The 17,907-nt window shown below is 34.8% G+C and overlaps 1 protein-coding gene and 1 pseudogene across 1 annotated transcript; one reads left to right on the top strand and one right to left on the bottom strand.

Annotated features, from left to right (window-relative positions):
• The first annotated feature begins 4,786 nt into the window (after positions 1-4,786).
• Positions 4,787-4,932, top strand: LOC130042294 (uncharacterized; annotated as a pseudogene).
• Positions 4,933-13,196: 8,264 nt separating this feature from the next.
• Positions 13,197-14,138, bottom strand: LOC130041704 (olfactory receptor 4F15-like). Its single transcript, XM_056133948.1, has one exon. The coding sequence runs from the start codon at positions 14,136-14,138 to the stop codon at positions 13,197-13,199; it is 942 nt and encodes a 313-aa protein (XP_055989923.1).
• Positions 14,139-17,907: the final 3,769 nt, after the last annotated feature.

The following is a 17,907-nucleotide window of genomic DNA, read 5'->3' as shown; positions in this document are numbered from 1 at the left end:
TATCATCTGCTGCCTAAAAATTTAAAATTGTAGCAGCACTAAAATATTTTATCATAGTTATGGAATTGTCAAATTAATTACAGAGAGCTTGGATAGGAAATATATTCTATTATATGTTGACTTCTGGCAAAGCCACTTCAATAGGAGGCTGGAAGATGCCTTTTGTTTTAGTTTTCCCACTAGACCTTATAAAATAACCTTGAGAATTACTAGAAAAGTTGTTGAAAGATAAAATATAGGTAATAAAATTTACCTAATATTTAAATGTGTGATAAAACTAGAATGAGACAATCACTTTGCCCCTTGCTTTCACAAGCATAGATAAAAAATATGTAAAATCCCTGAGATTAGAAAGTAATATTAAACATACACTCTTTAGTATAAAAGTGAAGCTATTTGGGAAAATATAAAACTAGTTATGTTCACAATCTTAATTCAAAATTAAATTAAAATATTTAATGTTTCAGTAATAAGTCAGACAATAAAATATCATGATAGATAAACAAGCCATATATTTTTTTTTATATTTTATATTACTAGATTTGTATCATGACAAAGGTAGAAGATACAGCAGTTAAGGTTAATGAGTTTTATTTAGTGCATATGAGAATTTTCTTTATTTCTCAACAACTCATACAACTGAAAAATTGAAGGAAAAAGTTACTGATTCAAATGGCTATATGTATGTCTTCAGTAACAAGTTTTTATAAATAAGTAAGGGAAATTTCAAAAGTCTAATATTAATAATAAGAAAAAATATTTAAGAAAATATGTAAATGATGTTTGAACATAGGAAAAAGTTTAATACCAGAAAAACTAAAGCTTGTGGTCACATACCTCAAAGTGATCTACCTTGAATGATAGAATTATAGATCAGTAAAATTTTTAGGTAGTTCTTAACATATTAAAAAATTATGAATAAAATGCTTTCTTTTAAAATTTGAAAAAATACTAATAAATAAATGCAACTTTGAGAATATAATTAACTTTCCTTCTCCATACCTTTTGCTTCCTTTCGTTGGAAGTTATGCTGAAGTAATTAAGGATTCACTTGACTCCAACTTTCTTCCGTCTCCTTTTCCTTGTCAGTTCTCATGAAGGATAAATCCCTTTTATGTAAAAAGGTTAAAGACAACATTAAAAAAAAATTGTGTCAATTAATGACCCAGGGAAAACTAGTTGACATAAGTTAATTCCCTCATCAATTAAAAGGCTGTGCATTGGGCAAACTAGTTTATTCATAGCCTCTCATTAGTATATAACTTTCATCCTTTAAGAAGGGACAGATGGTCACAAAATAGATTTTGCCCCACCAATAAATTATGACCTACAGTGTGGTTTTTAAAGCATTTTGAATGGTTAAAATTACCTTTATGAGCAGTTTGACTTTTCAGATGTTTTATGACCACTTCATGGCCATTATTTCAATTCCACTATAAATGAAATTTGAGGAAATGCAAAATAAATTAAAATATTATAATGAAGTTATATATATATACACATATATATGAGAACATGAGGGGTGAATAGAGGAATATATTCTAAATCTGGCTGGAGGGATAGCACAGCGGGTAGGGCGTTCGCCTTACAAGCGGCCAACATGGCCGACCCGAGTTCGATTCTTCCGCCCCTCTCGGAGAGCCTGGCAAGCTACCGAGAGTATTCGATATGCCAGACACAGTAACAACAAAGTCTCCAATGGAGATGTTACTGGGCCCGCTCGAGCAAATCGACGATCAACGGGAGGGCCTTTACCTTTACCTTTATTCTAAATCTATGCTGCCTAGGACAGTAGCTACTAGTCAACATGTGACTATGAACAGTTAAAATATGACAAATATGAAGAAAGGTGTTCTGAGGAAAATATACAGTGAATTTTGAAAATTTAAAAATTAGTTATGAAAATTTATAAATAATATTATGAAAAAAGGTTAAATGCTCATGAATTTTTAAAACTGGTTATATGTTAAAATGATTAGTTATGGGGCTGGAGCGATAGCACAGTGGGTAGGGTGTTTGCCTTGCACGTGGCCAATCCGGATTTGATTCCCAGTATCCCTGAGCACTGCCGGGAGTAATTCCTAGATGCAGGGCCAGGAGTGACCCCTGTGCATTGCTGGGTGTGACCCAAAAAAGAAAATAAATGATTAGTTATATTAAATTAAGTAACATTGAATTTTATTTTTTTACAAGTGGACAAATAAAAAGCATTAAAAATCAAGAATATAGCCATATGTTCAAATTAGATATGGATCTAAGAAATCTGAGTATATTAAGGTAATGGATAACGGATTTTTCAAAAGTTCAATCTAACTCGTGTTAGAAGGAATATTTTGGGTTATAAAGCAATATAGGAGGTAAGGCAGAATAGGAGGTCTTGTGTGCAGTTGATTCCCCTTTCGTCCCTGAAATAACAAATGGACCCTCAACCTCGGCTAGGAGTGATCTCTGAGCACAGAGCCAGAGTAAGCCCTGGGTATGACTAGGTATGACTTTGCTCCCCCCTACCCTACCAAATACAAAGACTCAATTTAATAATGAACCAGGTTAATTTATATTTTACTATATTATATAAAATTTCTTATACTTTAAAAACAATGAAGATTTCTTTCTTTAACCATATTATCTGAATAAAGGCTAAGAGATAAGTTCCAATTTAATTGGAAATATTAAGAACACATATTTCCTATAAGTCCTATTCCTCTGATACCATTCTAATTTTCTCTATAATTAGTTCCTCTTGGATTTTCAAGTTCTACTGATATTGCATTATGCCATAATAACTCATAGTTAAAATGAAGAAAATATAATATTCTTTAAACCAAAGTTTATTAATATTTTATTTCTAATATTTGGATAGCTGTGCTTAAAATTATATAACCATTGTATCTATATAGATGGGATTTACATAAAGTCTTTCTTTCTACCAGATCCAAAATGACTTTGCTATTTTATTTTCCCTCTCTCCATCATGGAAAGATACAGAAAAAAAGGTCTGTAAGCCTGAAAGCTCTTAACAAATTCTAACCTTACTCATACCCAAATCTCATATTTTTAAATATTTTGGTCTCAAGAAGTGGGAGGAATAAATGTTTGCTGTTTGAACTGTCCAATGTGTGATATTTTGTTATAATGTAAGAGTATAGAGTAAGTATAGAGTAAGTAGAGTAACACAATAGTGAAATAAAGTTTGTCCTACTTCACATTATACACATTGCTAGAAGACAGAGCAAACACTTAATTGTGAATGATGCAACTGGTTTAAATCAATTGTCACAAGTTACTCTTATTTTCTTTTTTCCCAAACTTAATTTTGTTAAAGCACTATTAGTTACAAAGTTTTTTATAGTTGTTTTTTTGACAAAAAAATGTTCCATCAGAGAGCCTGCCAACAGTGTTAACTTCCCTCCACCAGTGTTCCCAGGTTTCTTCTCCTCTCTCCTCCACCCCAGCACCAGCCTGCCATCTTTATAGGCATATTTGATGCTTGGTTATTAAAGTTTGGGTCTCGTGATTTCAATGTTGATGCTGTGATTTGGATATTGAGCTCTATCAAGTCCTTAGAAACACTAATGTACGTGAATCCCCTTGACTTCTGCTTCTGTTGCTTCTCAAATATCTCTTCTACCTTTCCCCTTCCTCTAGTCTTTCTTTATCCTCCCTATACCCTGGGGCTTAGGGAAATCTAGGAATCCCCTCCTTAAACCATTGCATTTCCTCATGCAGTTACTCTAAGTACCACATATAAGTGATATCATCTTGTGTTTGTCCTTCTTCTTCTGGCTTACTTTATTTAAAATAATGTCTTCCGATCTCTCCATGTTGCAGCTAATTACATGATTTCATCATTTCTTACAACTGTATAGTATTCAATTGTGTATATATACCATATCTTCACAATCCACTGATCTGTTGTTAAACATCTAGGTTGATTTCAAACCTTAGCTATTGTACTGAGTGCTCCAGTGAATAATAGCGTGCACATTCCTTTAGAATGAATGTTTTTCTCTCCTGGGGAATATATACAAAAGTGGGATTTCTGGATCATATGGTAGATTAATTATAGGATTACTGAGAACCCTTCACATAGTTCTCCATAAGGGTGAAAACAGACAACATTCTTACCACCAGTGAAGAATTTCTTTTTAATCACTTTTCTACCAACACAGATTGTTCCATTGACGTTTGTTTTGTGTCATTTTAACTGGCATGAGACGGCATCACATTTTTGTCTTTATTAGAATTTCCTGAATAATAAATAATGATGGGCATTATTGCATATGCCTGTTAATAATTTGTTGATATTCCTCAGAAGTCCCTGTTCATGTCCTCACCCCAATTTTGATGTGATTTGGGACTTTTTTGTAGCTGATCTTTGTGAGTACTTTATATATTCTGGATATCAACCCTTTATCTGATATGATAATCACAAATATTTTCTCTCAGATAGCTATCTTTAAGTCCACGTTTCTTTTGCCAGGAAGAAACTCTTTAATCTGATATTTTCCCATTTGTTTATCTTTTATTCTGTCACCTTTGCCAGTGTTATCGTATCATTAAAGACTGTATCATGGAATACAACTTTGAGGTTCCGATCCTAGAGTATCCTGATTCTATTTTTCTCAATGTATTTTAAACATTCCAGTCTGATCTCAAAGTTTTTGATCCACTTTTATTTGGTGTTGGAAGGAGTGAGATATGGATCCAGTTTTAATTTTTTAATGTGTTTGTCCAGTTTTGCCAGTTTTTACTCCATTCAGCACCTTTGTCAAAAATTAGCTGACCAATACTTACCTGGCAGGAGTAATGCCATGATCACAAGGTGGTTTTCCCAGAGTGAGACTAAATTTGTGCTGACCTCTGCAATTTCCCCAGATGTGGAAAACTACTGCATAATCTGTGGTATTGGGGACTGTGTTCACATTCTCCTCTGAAAAAATATTAGCTGACCATGAATGTGGAGGATTGTTCTTAACTAGTCTGTTCTGACCCATTGGTCAAAGAATATTTCCTTACTCCACTACCATGCTGTTTTGATCACAATAGTTTAAAGTTAAATAATGAGATATCCCACAATTTCTTATTTTTCAGTATGGTTTTGATTATTCGGGGTCTTTTATGACTCCATGCGAACTTTATTATGGGCTGTTCTAAATCCTTGAAAAATGTCATTTGATTTTTGATAGGGATTTCATTTAGCTATCTGTGGTGTATTCAATATGCCAAAACCAGTAAATACAATGGGTCTCATTCCCCTGACCCTGAAAGAGCCACCAATATGGCAGCATTAAGAAGGATGAGGAAGGAGAGGGTGATAAAATCTCAAGGCCTAACTAGGCTGCCAAAATGAAGAAGGAATAAAATGACTTTCTGTACTTTCAATGTGCGTACACTGGCATCGGATGCATCAATTGAGGACCTGATGGTACAAGCGTGAAAGATCAAGTATGAAATCATTGGTCTGACAAAGACGAGAAGGCATCATTCATATCATGCTGTTTTTGACACTGGCGAACTGTTCCTCAAAACATGAAACAAAAGAGGCATCAGTGGTGTTAGTGTCCTTGTCAACACAAACTTAGCCATAAGCATTGATTCATTTGAATGCCTAAAAACCCTAATCAGATGATTACACTTGAATAGATGTGGCTCACTGCCTGCAGTTTCTATCTCTATGCACCAACATCTAATTACGATGAAGGAAAAATTGAGAAGTTTTACATAGAGCTGGAGAAATTCTATAAAGAAGACCATACCCTCTACAAGATCATTGTTGGTGATTTTAATGCCAAGACAGGACCAAGAAGATCAGCTGAAGAACTCCACATTGGGACCCATGGCCTAGAATGGAATGAACAAGGTGAGAGACTATCTGGGTTCATCATGTCGACTAAGACCATTATGATAACTCACAGTTTTTCTCTCCATCTGGTATTACTATAATTTGGATATTGTTCCTCTTGCTATTATTTATTAAGTATCTCACATTCTTTTCCATTCTTGTCTTTTTCTTTTCTTTGTCAGTTCCCTGTCAATGCGGTTTGTATTTTGCCTATATGGTTCTCTATGTGTGTAACTGTACTACTCTGGCTTGCTGTTGAGTCCTTTAGTTACTTCAGTTCATTTTGTATGTAATTTGTTCTCATCTAAGTCAGTAATTCTTCAAGATGGTCAAATACCTCCTCTAGTGATTGCTTGATTTCACTGGCCAGTGTTTGCTTAATTACAATTTTCAATATAATGAGCATTGATTTCAGATTGTCATTGACAAGGCTTGAGAGTTTTATGGGTTTGAGGATTTGCCTGGGTTTCTATCTCTGTCTGACACAGTAGTTGGACTGATTAGTTTCCCGATTGTTCTTCGAGTTTTGTGTGGGATAATGTTGGAGGTTTAGATTCCCAGTTTCTTAAAATTGATATGTTCAGGGTTTTATTTTATCTTTGTTTTTAGGTGATGCTCAGGGGTTACCCTAGTGTGGCACTCAGTATTTATTCCTGGCAGTGTATGGGGAATGATATGGGGAATTGAACTCAGGTCAGTCATGTGCAAGACAAGAACCTTACCAGCCTTACTGTCACTTGGCTGTTATTTATAGCAGTGGGCTATTGATAATACCTCTGTTCGGATTTTTTAACATGCAGTTCTCTTAGTCTATGACAAGATGGTTTTGAACTGGTCACTTTATTTAGCTGACTTAAATATATGACTGTATAAATTCTTTGAAGTAAGAGTGTTGCAGCCACTGATTTCAATATAAAGTGTGTTCAGGGATAGTCTTGCCTAGGTGGTCTGACTCCATAATGTGGGGGCTGGGGTAAGCGAGAAGGGAGCCCTCAGGGTCCTGGGTCTGATGCTTTTATTCTGGGACCTGACAGTGGTGAGCAGGAGCAGGTGGCAGATTCCCAGTGCCCAGCATCATACACCTGGGTTTGGAAAATTAGAGCTGTTGTCAGACAGAGCAACTCCCTGATTTAGGGGTTAGGGTCAGTGAAAAGTGAACTCTCAGGGTCTCAGGTCTAAGCCTTTCCATCCAAAGTCTTACTTTCGTGAGAGGGAGCAGGTGGGTGGATTTCTCTATTTTCTTAAAGTGTAATAAAAACCTCATCATCAAAAACAATACACCACCACCACCATTGAAGTGCCAAGCCCCCTGCTACACACACACACACACACACACACACACACACACACACACACACACACTGCTTTGTTTTAAAACCTTTTTGCTTGTAAGTCCATACCCAGCAGTGCTCAGGACTTACACCTGACTCTACACTTAGGGACTGCCCATGTGGTGCTCTGGGGACCATATCGGAAATTGAGATCAAACCCACATCAGACACATGTAAAGCAAGTGCCCTACTTGTTTATTTTCTCTCTGGTCTCAACATCTGTATGTTACACTTAGTCTGCCTTTTCCTATCCACCATGAGCTCCCACTTCTCACCACTGGTAACTTCTAGATTCGACCGTCCAAGGATTTGTTACCATTCAATGTTGTCTATTGTCTATTGCTTTGTTTCTTTATGTAGCACATATAAGTGCAGTCATCTAGTATTTGTCCTCCCTTACACTTACTTTGCTTAACCTGACACCCTAGAGCTCTAACATATTTTATCAAAGGACAAGATTGATATTTTCTTAGAGTTCTTGTACCATTTCATTCTACTATATCACACCTTCATTTTTTAAAAAAATTTTTATTAGTGAAACACCATGAAGTAAAGTTGTAGACTTAAAAAATTTTGTGCTTGGGTTTCAATTATACAATGATCAAATACCCATCCCTCCACCAGTGCCCATTTTCCACCCCCACGGATCGCAGTATCCCTCCCACCCCCCATCCCCCATTCCACCCTGCCTCTGTGGCAGGGCATTCCCTTTTGTTCTCTCTCTCCTTTTGGATGTTGTGGTTTGCAAAAGAGGCATTGAGTGGCAATCACGTTCAGTCTATAGTCTACTTTCAACATACTTCTCCCATCCTGGGAGGATCCTCCCAACACCCTTTATTTGATGCTCCCTTCTCTATCTTAGCTGCCTTTTCTCCTAGCATGTGTGGCTGGCCTCCAAGCCATGGAGTAGACCTCCTGGTACTAATCTCGGCTATTCTTGGGTGTTAGTCTCCTATTTTGTTACTTTATGTTCCCCAGATGAATGCAATTTTTCTATGTCTATTCCTTTCTTTCTGAGTCATTTCGCTTAACGTGATACTTTCCATGTAGTACCACTTGTATGTAAATTTCCTGACTTCATCTTTTCTAACAGCAACATAGTACTCCATTGTGTAGACGTACCAAAGTTTCTTTAACCAATCATCTGTTCTTGGGCACTCAGGTTTTTTCCAGATTCTGGTTATTGTAAAGAGTGCTGCAATGAACAAAAACATGCAGATGTCAATTCACCTATACTTTTTTGCCTTTCTGGGGTATATTCCCAGGAGTGGTATTGCTGGGTCAAATGGGAGCTCGATTTCTAATTTTATGAGAATCATCCATACTGTTTTCCAGAAGGGCTGAACCAGTCGGCATTTTCACCAGCAGTGAAGGAGGGTCCCTTTCTTGCCACATCTGCGCCAGCAAGGGTTGCTTTTGTTCTTTTGGATGTGGGCCAGTCTCTGTGGTGTGAGATGATATCTCATTGATCACACCTTCTTTTTTTTTTATTAGTGAAACACCATGAGGTACAGTTGTAAATTTACAATTTTTTGTGCTTGGGTTTCGATTATACAATGATCAAATACCCATCCCTCCACCAGTGCCCATTTTCCACCAACATGGATAATATCCCCCCCACCCCTATCCCCCCTATCCCACCCTGCCTCTGTGGCAGGGCAATCCCTTGTGTTCTCTCTCTTCTTTTGGATCACACCTTCTTTATGCACTCAATCTGTTGAACTTTCCAGTTGTTTCCATATCTGACTATTATACTTAGATGATAAACATAGGTATGCATTTATCTTTTTTCATGTAGATACCATTATAATTTGTAGATTTTTACACAAGGAAACAAAAGGGCACAGAGATAAAAGTGATTAAAAGTCAATTATTTGAGTGTATATCAGAATGTGATTTTTCAAAAATAACTTCTGGCTTTAATTTTTGAAAGCGAATACCCTGGCATATATATTAGATACAGCATTTCTCATATTAAAAGTGTACAAAACAATATGCTTTGGCATAAATATAAATCATTTCCATAATCAAGTAGATCCATCATTCCCAAAAGTTTACTTGTCATCCTATGTAGCCTTCTGTAGTCCATTTTCTCCAGGGAAACACATATCTGCTTTTGTTATTATAGATTAGTTTGAACTTTTTGGAATTGAATTAATGTATTTATGTTCTGGGGATAGTCTCAAAGGAGTGGAGTCTCTGGGTAATATGATGGTTTTATTTTTAATTTTTGTGATGCCTCCTACAGTTTTCTTTAGAGTCTGAAATAGATGGCATTCCCAGCACCAATGAATAAAGATTCCATTTTTTTAACCATATCTCTGACAATACTATTTGTTTCTAGTCTATTTGATATATGCTGTTTTAATTGTAGAGAAGTGGTAGCTCATTTTCTCTTCTATTTGCGTTTCCTTGATAGTAAATTATGAACATTTTTCTCCAGATGACTATCGGTCACTTGTATCTCTTCTTTTGGGAAAGACATTTTAATGGAGTTATTTTGTCGTTATTAAGCTTTGTCAGTACTTTAGATACCTTGGATATTAGTCCTCTATCTGATGCAACACTGTATCACTGTCCTCGTTATTCACTGATTTGCTTGAGCGGGCACCAGTAACATCTCCATTGTGAGACTTGCTGTTACTGTTTTTGGCATATCGAATATGTCATGGGTAGCTTGCCAGACTTTGTCATGCGGGTGCAATACTCTTGGTAGCTTGCCAAGCTCTCTGAGAGGAGTGGAGGAATCGAACCCAGATCGGCTGCATGCAAGGTAAATGCCCTACCCTCTGCGCTATTGCTTCAGGCCATCTATCATTATCTGATGTAAGGAACAGAAATATTTTCTCCCATTCAATAGGGTATTTATATTTTTCTTCATTTTTTTTGGTATGAGCTGGAGCACAGCGGGTCAGGCATTTGCCTTGCAAGCTGCCGGCCAGGCCGAGCCGGGTTTGATTCCTCAGCCCCTCTCGGAGATCCTGGCAAGCTACAGAGAGTATTTCACCCGCGTGGCAAAGCCTGGCAAGCTACCCATGACATATTCGATATGCCAAACACAGTAACAACAAGTCTCACAATGGAGACGTTACTGGGCCTGCTCGAGCAAATCGATGAACAACGGGAGGACAGTGCTTGCTTGTGCTTGCTTTTTTGGTATAAAGAACTTTAAAAAATTTTACTGAAATCATTTGAACAGTGAGAAGCTAAAACTTGTGCCTTAGAAGCCATTTCAAAAATTTATTTACGGTAGTGTTCTTATTGTCAGATCATATAAATAACACAAAAAAGTAATGTTTATAGCTTTTAGCAGGGTTGTTCAGTCTTGGCATTATTGATATTGAGGTGGCTACTCCTTATTTTATAGGCCAGAAAGGTTATTTAATGAATTTTAACATACATAGTATTCTGTCCATATACATTAGATGCCAGTACATGCTATAACAGGTGGTATCAAGAAAGATCCAGCTATCACTAAATATTCTTTGGTTGAAACCAAACTGATTTAAAATTTAAACCAAACTGATTTAAATAATTAATAAAATTATTATTTTATTAATTTTATAAATTAATAAATAATTAATCAAATAATTAATAAAAAATCAAAAAAGTATCATCTATAACAAAATAAAAACTAAACAAGAAAATATTTAGAATTTATAATTATGATTATTTTTAATTAACTATTCTAAAAACATTACATAAATAATTGGAAACTTAATGAAATGTGAACATGAGAAGATATCTAGTCTGGTGTTAAATTTCTGATTCAGAACAAAATGGCCTAGGAGAAATTAAGTCTTGAAATTTCTAAATGGACTGAAATGATTAAAAATCTGTGATTAACTGAGAGGTTGTGTAACAAGTTATTTGAGTAAAAAATAATTTTTAAAGATAATAACATGATATTTAACTTTTGTAACATTCTTAATATATTGGAAGCAAATATCAAATAAAATAGCATTTTTGTATACATATATTTGGCCTTTGAAATTATTTTTTAATATTTTGGATAACAAAAATTGTATTATAACATGTGGATATTTTATTATTTCTGCCCAGTCTTTTTTATCTACATTAATTTATATTTCATGCTAACTTTTTTATTTCTAGCATAAGATTTGATTCTTAGATATTTGATTTTTGCTGAATTTCTTTAACTGTTTATATATGTGAATGATTTTATACGTTTTTCTCATCTCAACAATCGAGCCCTTCCTGTATGCTTCTATAACAAGTTTCATCTGAATAATAAGAAATATCTGTGCCTTTGCATGTTTCATAAATACTCTGGGGGCCGGAGCAAGAATACAATGGATAGGGCATTTGTCTTGCATCTGGTCAACTGGGTTCGATCCCGAGCATCCATATGGTCCCCTGAGCATCGCCAGGGGTAATTTCTGAGTGCAGACAGCCAGGAGTAACTCCTGAGCATTGCCAGCTGTGTTCCTCTCAAAAAATAAATGTTATGCATTTATAATATAACTCTAGAAGTAATAATTTTATTCATGATCTCTTTATTCTTTCTTGTGGTAATCATAAATGGTTAAGATGTGATCACTTCTTTTCTAGAAGAATTGACTCTACTTTATCTAAATTGAAATTTTTGTGTTTTAGTGTACTTCTGGTTTGTGTCTATTCCTTAGAGATTTTTATTATGATTGTTTTTTCTGCTCCATTTATTTTTGTTGTTGCTGCTGCTTCTGCACATGATTGGAGGTTATATAGTTTAGCTATGAATTTGGTTCAGTCTTCTAGTTATTAGAAAAAAGTAAAAATAAGTTTAGTTGCACAATTTCTACAGATCGAGTACACATACACATGTGGGATCCATGTATTGACCAAGAAAAAGGTTGAAACAGATCACTCATGAAAAATAATTAGACAAAATTTTACCAGTGTAGTTGTTGGAGTATACTACTAATCGTGAAATGATCACATCAACACCTATTGAATGTTTAAGGAAGAGTCATTGACTTCAAGCATTGTAGAATAATATGTATACATATATACATATATATATATATATTTGTGTGTATGTGCCACGCACACTTGTATGTGTATGTACACATAAACACATTTCCTTGATCTGAACCAACAAAAGTTACTTTGAGACCATAGCAATTTAGATAAGAATAAGTATAGGTCACAGGAAAAATACATGAAAAGTACTTGTAATACATTTAATATGTAGTAAATGAAATATACCATCTCTGAGACTCATTCTCATTTTTCCTCCACCCATATATCATTCTCTCTGTAGTTTACTGTCTTGTCCATCTACTCCTGCTTATCTATCCTGCTTAAACTCTCCATTCTGCTTTTTTCCTCCCATTTTAGATCCTCTATAATACTTTCTTTAGGAAAAACATAAACTTAAGCAATTAATATAGAAGCAAAAGAATTTTGAATAAATTAAATTAAATTAAACTAAATTTAATAGTTTCAGTACATTAGCTCTAAACTCATTAATTTTAACTCAGAAAGTCCTATGCTTGATGCCACACTTTCAGTAGATCCTAGATTTGTATTTGTATTTTTCATCAATTCCCTATACACAATTCCTGGAACTTTACTTAAGTTTAATGAAATTTTTAATTAACTAGCAGCTTGAAACTTAAAATTAAGTGTATACTTATAACCAATGATATGTTGATTATAATGGCAATTCTAAAGAGACAATAGGTATTTCCAAGTAACTTTGTTATATTAATCTATTTAGGATGTCACAAATCTTGACTTTAAAAATAAGCTCTGGATCCAGAGCAATAGGACAGTGGATAGGGCATCTGCCTTGCAGGCAGCCAACCAGGATTTGATCTTGGAATCCTATGTGAACTCCTGAACCTGCCAGGAGTGATTCCTGAGTTTAGAGCCTGGAGTAACCCCTGAACAACACTGAGTGTTGACTGAAAACAAACAAAACCCCTACAAAATCAAAAGTAAATCATAGATTTTGAATATTTAAAATTTGAATTATTTGAAGCTAGGAGATATATATGAAGTATTTTGTGCTCTTTGAGCTACTTAGGGGATACCCTCAAACTCAGAAGTTGACTACTCAGTCTCCTCATTGACATCTTCATGTCTTTGTTCCTCAATGTGTAAATGGCTGGATTCATAATGGGTGTAATCATAAAGTCCAAAATAGCAAGAAATTTATCCACTGGTACTGTGGGAAATGGCCACATGTAAATCACAATACATGGTCCAAAGAATAAAACTACTACAGTGATGTGAGCTGAAAGAGTAGAAAGGGCCTTCGACAAACCAACTGAAGAGCGTTTCCATACAGTAAACAAGATGTAGATATAGGAGATAATCAGTAAAAAGAAAGTTCCCATGGAAATAAATCCACTGTTGGCAGTAACCATGAATTCTAGTCCATAGGTGTCTGCACAGGCAAGTTTGATAAACCAAGGAAGGTCGCAATAAAAGCTGTCTATCTCATTGGGACCACAAAAAGGCAAGCGGACAACAAATGCTAACTGGGCCACTGCGTGAATGAGGCCAATTGTCCAAGCACTGCATAAAAGCACAATGCACATCCGTGGATTCATAACAGTCAAGTAGTGGAGGGGTCTGCATATGGCCACATATCGGTCCAAGGCCATGGAGATGAGCAGCACCATCTCAGATCCGCCCAGAATGTGAATACCAATTATCTGTACGACACAACCCTGAAAAGAGATAGTTTTGTTCCCAGAGAACAAATCAGAAATCATCTTAGGAACCGTTAAGGTAGAAAGACACAAATCAATAAATGAGAGATTGGCTAAAAGGAAATACATGGGAGAATGTAAATGGGAATCAACGATCACTGTAAACACAACGAGAAGGTTTCCCAGAAAAATTATTATGTAAAGTACCAAAGAGAAGGCAAGGAGTACATGCTGTATTGGTCTAGAGGCAGAGAGTCCCAGGAACACAAATTCAGACACTGAAGAGTAATTTGTTTTATTCATTGACTTTATGTTACCTGGAAAGAAGATATAATAAATGGTATAAAAAATGCACCAAGGCTATTGAAAGAAGCAATTATAAAATTTCAAGTTGATTTGAAAGAATACTCATACAAATTATTTGAAAACATCATTCAGTATTCTATGTGTTCTTGAGAGGTTGACCTCTCAAGATGATGAAGATCTCTTACATACTTGGTACCCTGCCACATTCTGAATCATGTACATGCTATGTTTCTATGTAGTTTGTACTTTAGTTGTGATGCTGGGAATTACATAATATTCATATAAATAAATGACCCTCTGGGCGAAAAATTATTTGACTTAATGCAAAAGGTTATATGAAATCCGTGATCAGATAGTAGTGTCATCTGATTTATTTAACTCCCATTCTGCACCTAAATATTAGGTGAAGAAGATGAGGAGGAGTAATTTACCCAGAAGAAATATTGGAAAATGCCCAGAACTGTGAAGAAACAAAAACATGCAAAATAAGTTAAAGACCAGAAAATGTTACATCAAGGTAGAATTCTGTAGAATTTCTAATAAATTTTGTCTGCATCTTAGAACTGAGATGAAGTTATTGAGGTATATAAATAAAGTACATAGGAAATATAAATTAAAATTTTAAACTTTTTACAAAATAAAGTATAAGTAATGTACTAGTCATCTATATACATATTTATGTTTACTAGTTTGAACCACACTTACCAATTTAGTATATAAAATTTATACTGAAATATCAATTCTGGATTCAGTATATCATATTTATTTATTTATTGCTCATAAGATTTTTCAAAACTGGGGCTGTAGAGATAGTATAGTGGGTAAGATATTTGCTTTGCATATAATCAACCCAGACTTGATTTCCAGCACACCATATGGTCCTCTGAGCCCACCCGGAATGAACCCTGGACACAGAGCCAGGTGTACGTACTCATTTACAGCTAAGTGTGGTCCTCATACCTACCAAAAAAAAAAAAAGATTTTCTAAGCTACTCTTTCTTTCTTTATGTCTTTCTTTCCTCTCTCTTTCTTTCTTTCTTTCTTTCTTTCTTTCTTTCTTTCTTTCTTTCTTTCTTTCTTTCTTTCTTTCTTTCTTTTCTCTATTTCAACCAAACAAGTATTGGTTTCACACCAAAATTGAATTTCAGGGCTTACTTGTACCACCACAAACAAGGTTTCCATTGGGATCCACAGCACTGTCAACCATTGTCTTTTTGGGGTCCTCACTCCACTCTCTACTCTATGTCATACTCATCCTAATTGCCAAAAGTAGAGCAGTACAAGGGTTATTCTTTATAGGCCTTAAAAAGTGCAAAGATGAGGGTTTTGTAGTCTCTGCTGAGAAAACAAGCAAGTTGAACCAGAAAGAATGCTACAGTCACTGAGGTGGATATTGATGAAGGTCACTTTCTAGGAACTTCTGGTTGTTTTTAAATTTTGACCATGTAATATGAGAATTTAAAAACTATATTTAAGGGGCTGGAGCAATAGCACAGCGGCAGCCAACATGGCCGACACAGGTTCAATTCCCAGCATCCCATATGGTCCCCCAAGCACCTCCAGGAGCAATTCCTGAGTGCATGAGCCAGGAGTAACCCCTGAGCATCGCTGGGTGTGACCCAAAAAGTAAAATATATATATATTTTAAATTATTGAATTTTCATATACTTATAATGTTTAAGAAGTATTAATATAGTAAACTATTAATATTTGTAGTTTTAAATTTCTAAAACCCTTACATGTGCCTTTTAATGAAATTTACTAGCTGTTAATAAGAATATGTATTTTTTAAAATATTAACATAATGTTTCAAAACACAAAGCATGTTAAATGAAATAAAATAAAAGTACTTCTAAAAAACTGAAAATTATTGGTATATAACCATTCTTTTTCATATAAAGGTGAAATATAATAATTATAAGTGACAAAAATATCTAATGTAGAGATTTATTAATAATAAAAATAAAATTAACTCTATATTTATGTATCCATTTGTCGTACTCCCATTATGAATCCAGAGGAATTTCCTGAAAATTTACAAGTAGACTTTATGCATATTGAAATAAAAAATCCGAGATGAAACAAGGCAACCTTGAAGAATAAAGCTAGATTTACTCTATATTTATCAAGACATGAGATAAGGCTTTATTATAAGACAGTTTGATGCTTGCTCAAAGATACAAAAATAAACCTTTGAAGCTGAAAATAGAAGGGATGTTATATTTGATTTTTTTCAGCAACAAACAATTATTTACTGGTGAACCAGGAGGTGAGAGCTAGGCTGGTGACTCTTTGGCAGAAATTTCCTCATATCAGAATTCTACCATATTTATACAAGCCAACAGCTAGCTTTTTCATAGTCATGCAAAGTATAATATACTTAAGCAATATAAACAATTCTTGGGCATATGAAAAGCATCTGATTTTAATAAGAATTTAATAGGATCATATACATCAAACAGTTTTAGTAAATCACAGTACAGTTATCTATGTTTCTTGACATGTGAGATATTCAATAATTGGAACATGTTTCATTTTTTAATTTGAAAAGTTTTGAAATAAATATTTTAAGTAATACAATTAAAGTGTAAGAGTATTTTTGATTATCTGCTTGTACCTTTGCTTCCTTTGAAGTTGTAATTGGATCTCACTAAAACTGAGGATTCTTTCACTTACACACCACTTTCTTCAGTCTTCTTTTTCTACCTCCAGTCCTAATGAAGGAGAAATTTCTTTTATTTTGCAATTGTACATAAGAAAATGAGAAATGTGTCAGGTAATGACCCAGGGAGAACCTTGTGTCTGTAAATGAATTCCCTCAGCAATTAAAGTGCATGCACTTAGCAGAGTAGATTATTCAGAATTTCTCATTAGTAAGTAAGTTTTGTTTTCACTTAAAAAAACAAAATAAGGCATTCAACAAATAATATACCTATTTATTCAATGCTTAGACTGTAATATAAAAACTGAGTACCTATTTACAATCAATGTATTGATTTTTCAAAGAAGAATTCAGAGACCATAAAGGAAAGATAATTATATTATTTTTTATGAAGTACATTTCTTACAAAACTTTCACTGTCACTGTCATCCTGTTGGTCATTGAATTACTCAAGTGGGTGCCAGCAACGTCTGTATTCCTCCCTACCCTGAGATTTTAGCAGTCTCTTCTTGTCTTTTCCAAACAATTGGAGGCTCTTTCAGGGTCAGGTGAGTGAGACTTATAAGTCTTTTATATATTGACCTCATAAAACTTTAGCGGTCCTAAATAACTTTTAGTAATCTTGTAGTCTAAGTAACGTTAAGAGAATAATAATTTCTTTAAAATATCAGAATTTTTTCCTAAATTTGTGTCTATGTGCTACCTCCTCAATTTTCCTCTGTAACTAGTTCTTCCTGAATTTACAAGGTGTGCCAGTACTTTATTACATTAGAATAATCTATGGTAAAAGGAAGCAAATTTTATATCACTTATTTTATCTCTTCCTTGTTAAATGACAGAAAGCAAGGTAAGAAGTAAAATATAAAGATAGCATACTCCTCTATGAGTTTCAAAGAATGCGCACGAGGGCTCTGGAGTTGAGCTTTCGGTGGCCGAGAACTGTTCCCTTGACTGGGAATGGATGAAGGACAGGGGTAAAGAGAGGAAGGAACTGGGCCCCAGGCTAGTTAGTAGACAATTTATTTCTCTCTCCTCCCCAATGTTTTCAATTAGCAGGTTTGATTTGTCCGCCCCTCTTGGAGAGCCCGGCAAGCTACCAAGAGT

This window comes from Sorex fumeus, unplaced genomic scaffold, assembly GCF_029834395.1.
Source record: "Sorex fumeus unplaced genomic scaffold, SorFum_2.1 ptg000098l, whole genome shotgun sequence".
Taxonomy (NCBI): Eukaryota; Metazoa; Chordata; class Mammalia; order Eulipotyphla; family Soricidae; genus Sorex; species Sorex fumeus.
Note: the sequence above shows the minus strand (reverse complement) of the source record. Positions and strands in the feature narration are given on the sequence as shown.

Excerpts from the sequence above, each read along its gene's own strand:
- LOC130041704 (XM_056133948.1), bottom strand. The coding sequence starts at position 14,138 with ATGAATAAAACAAATTACTCTTCAGTGTCTGAATTTGTGTTCCTGGGA.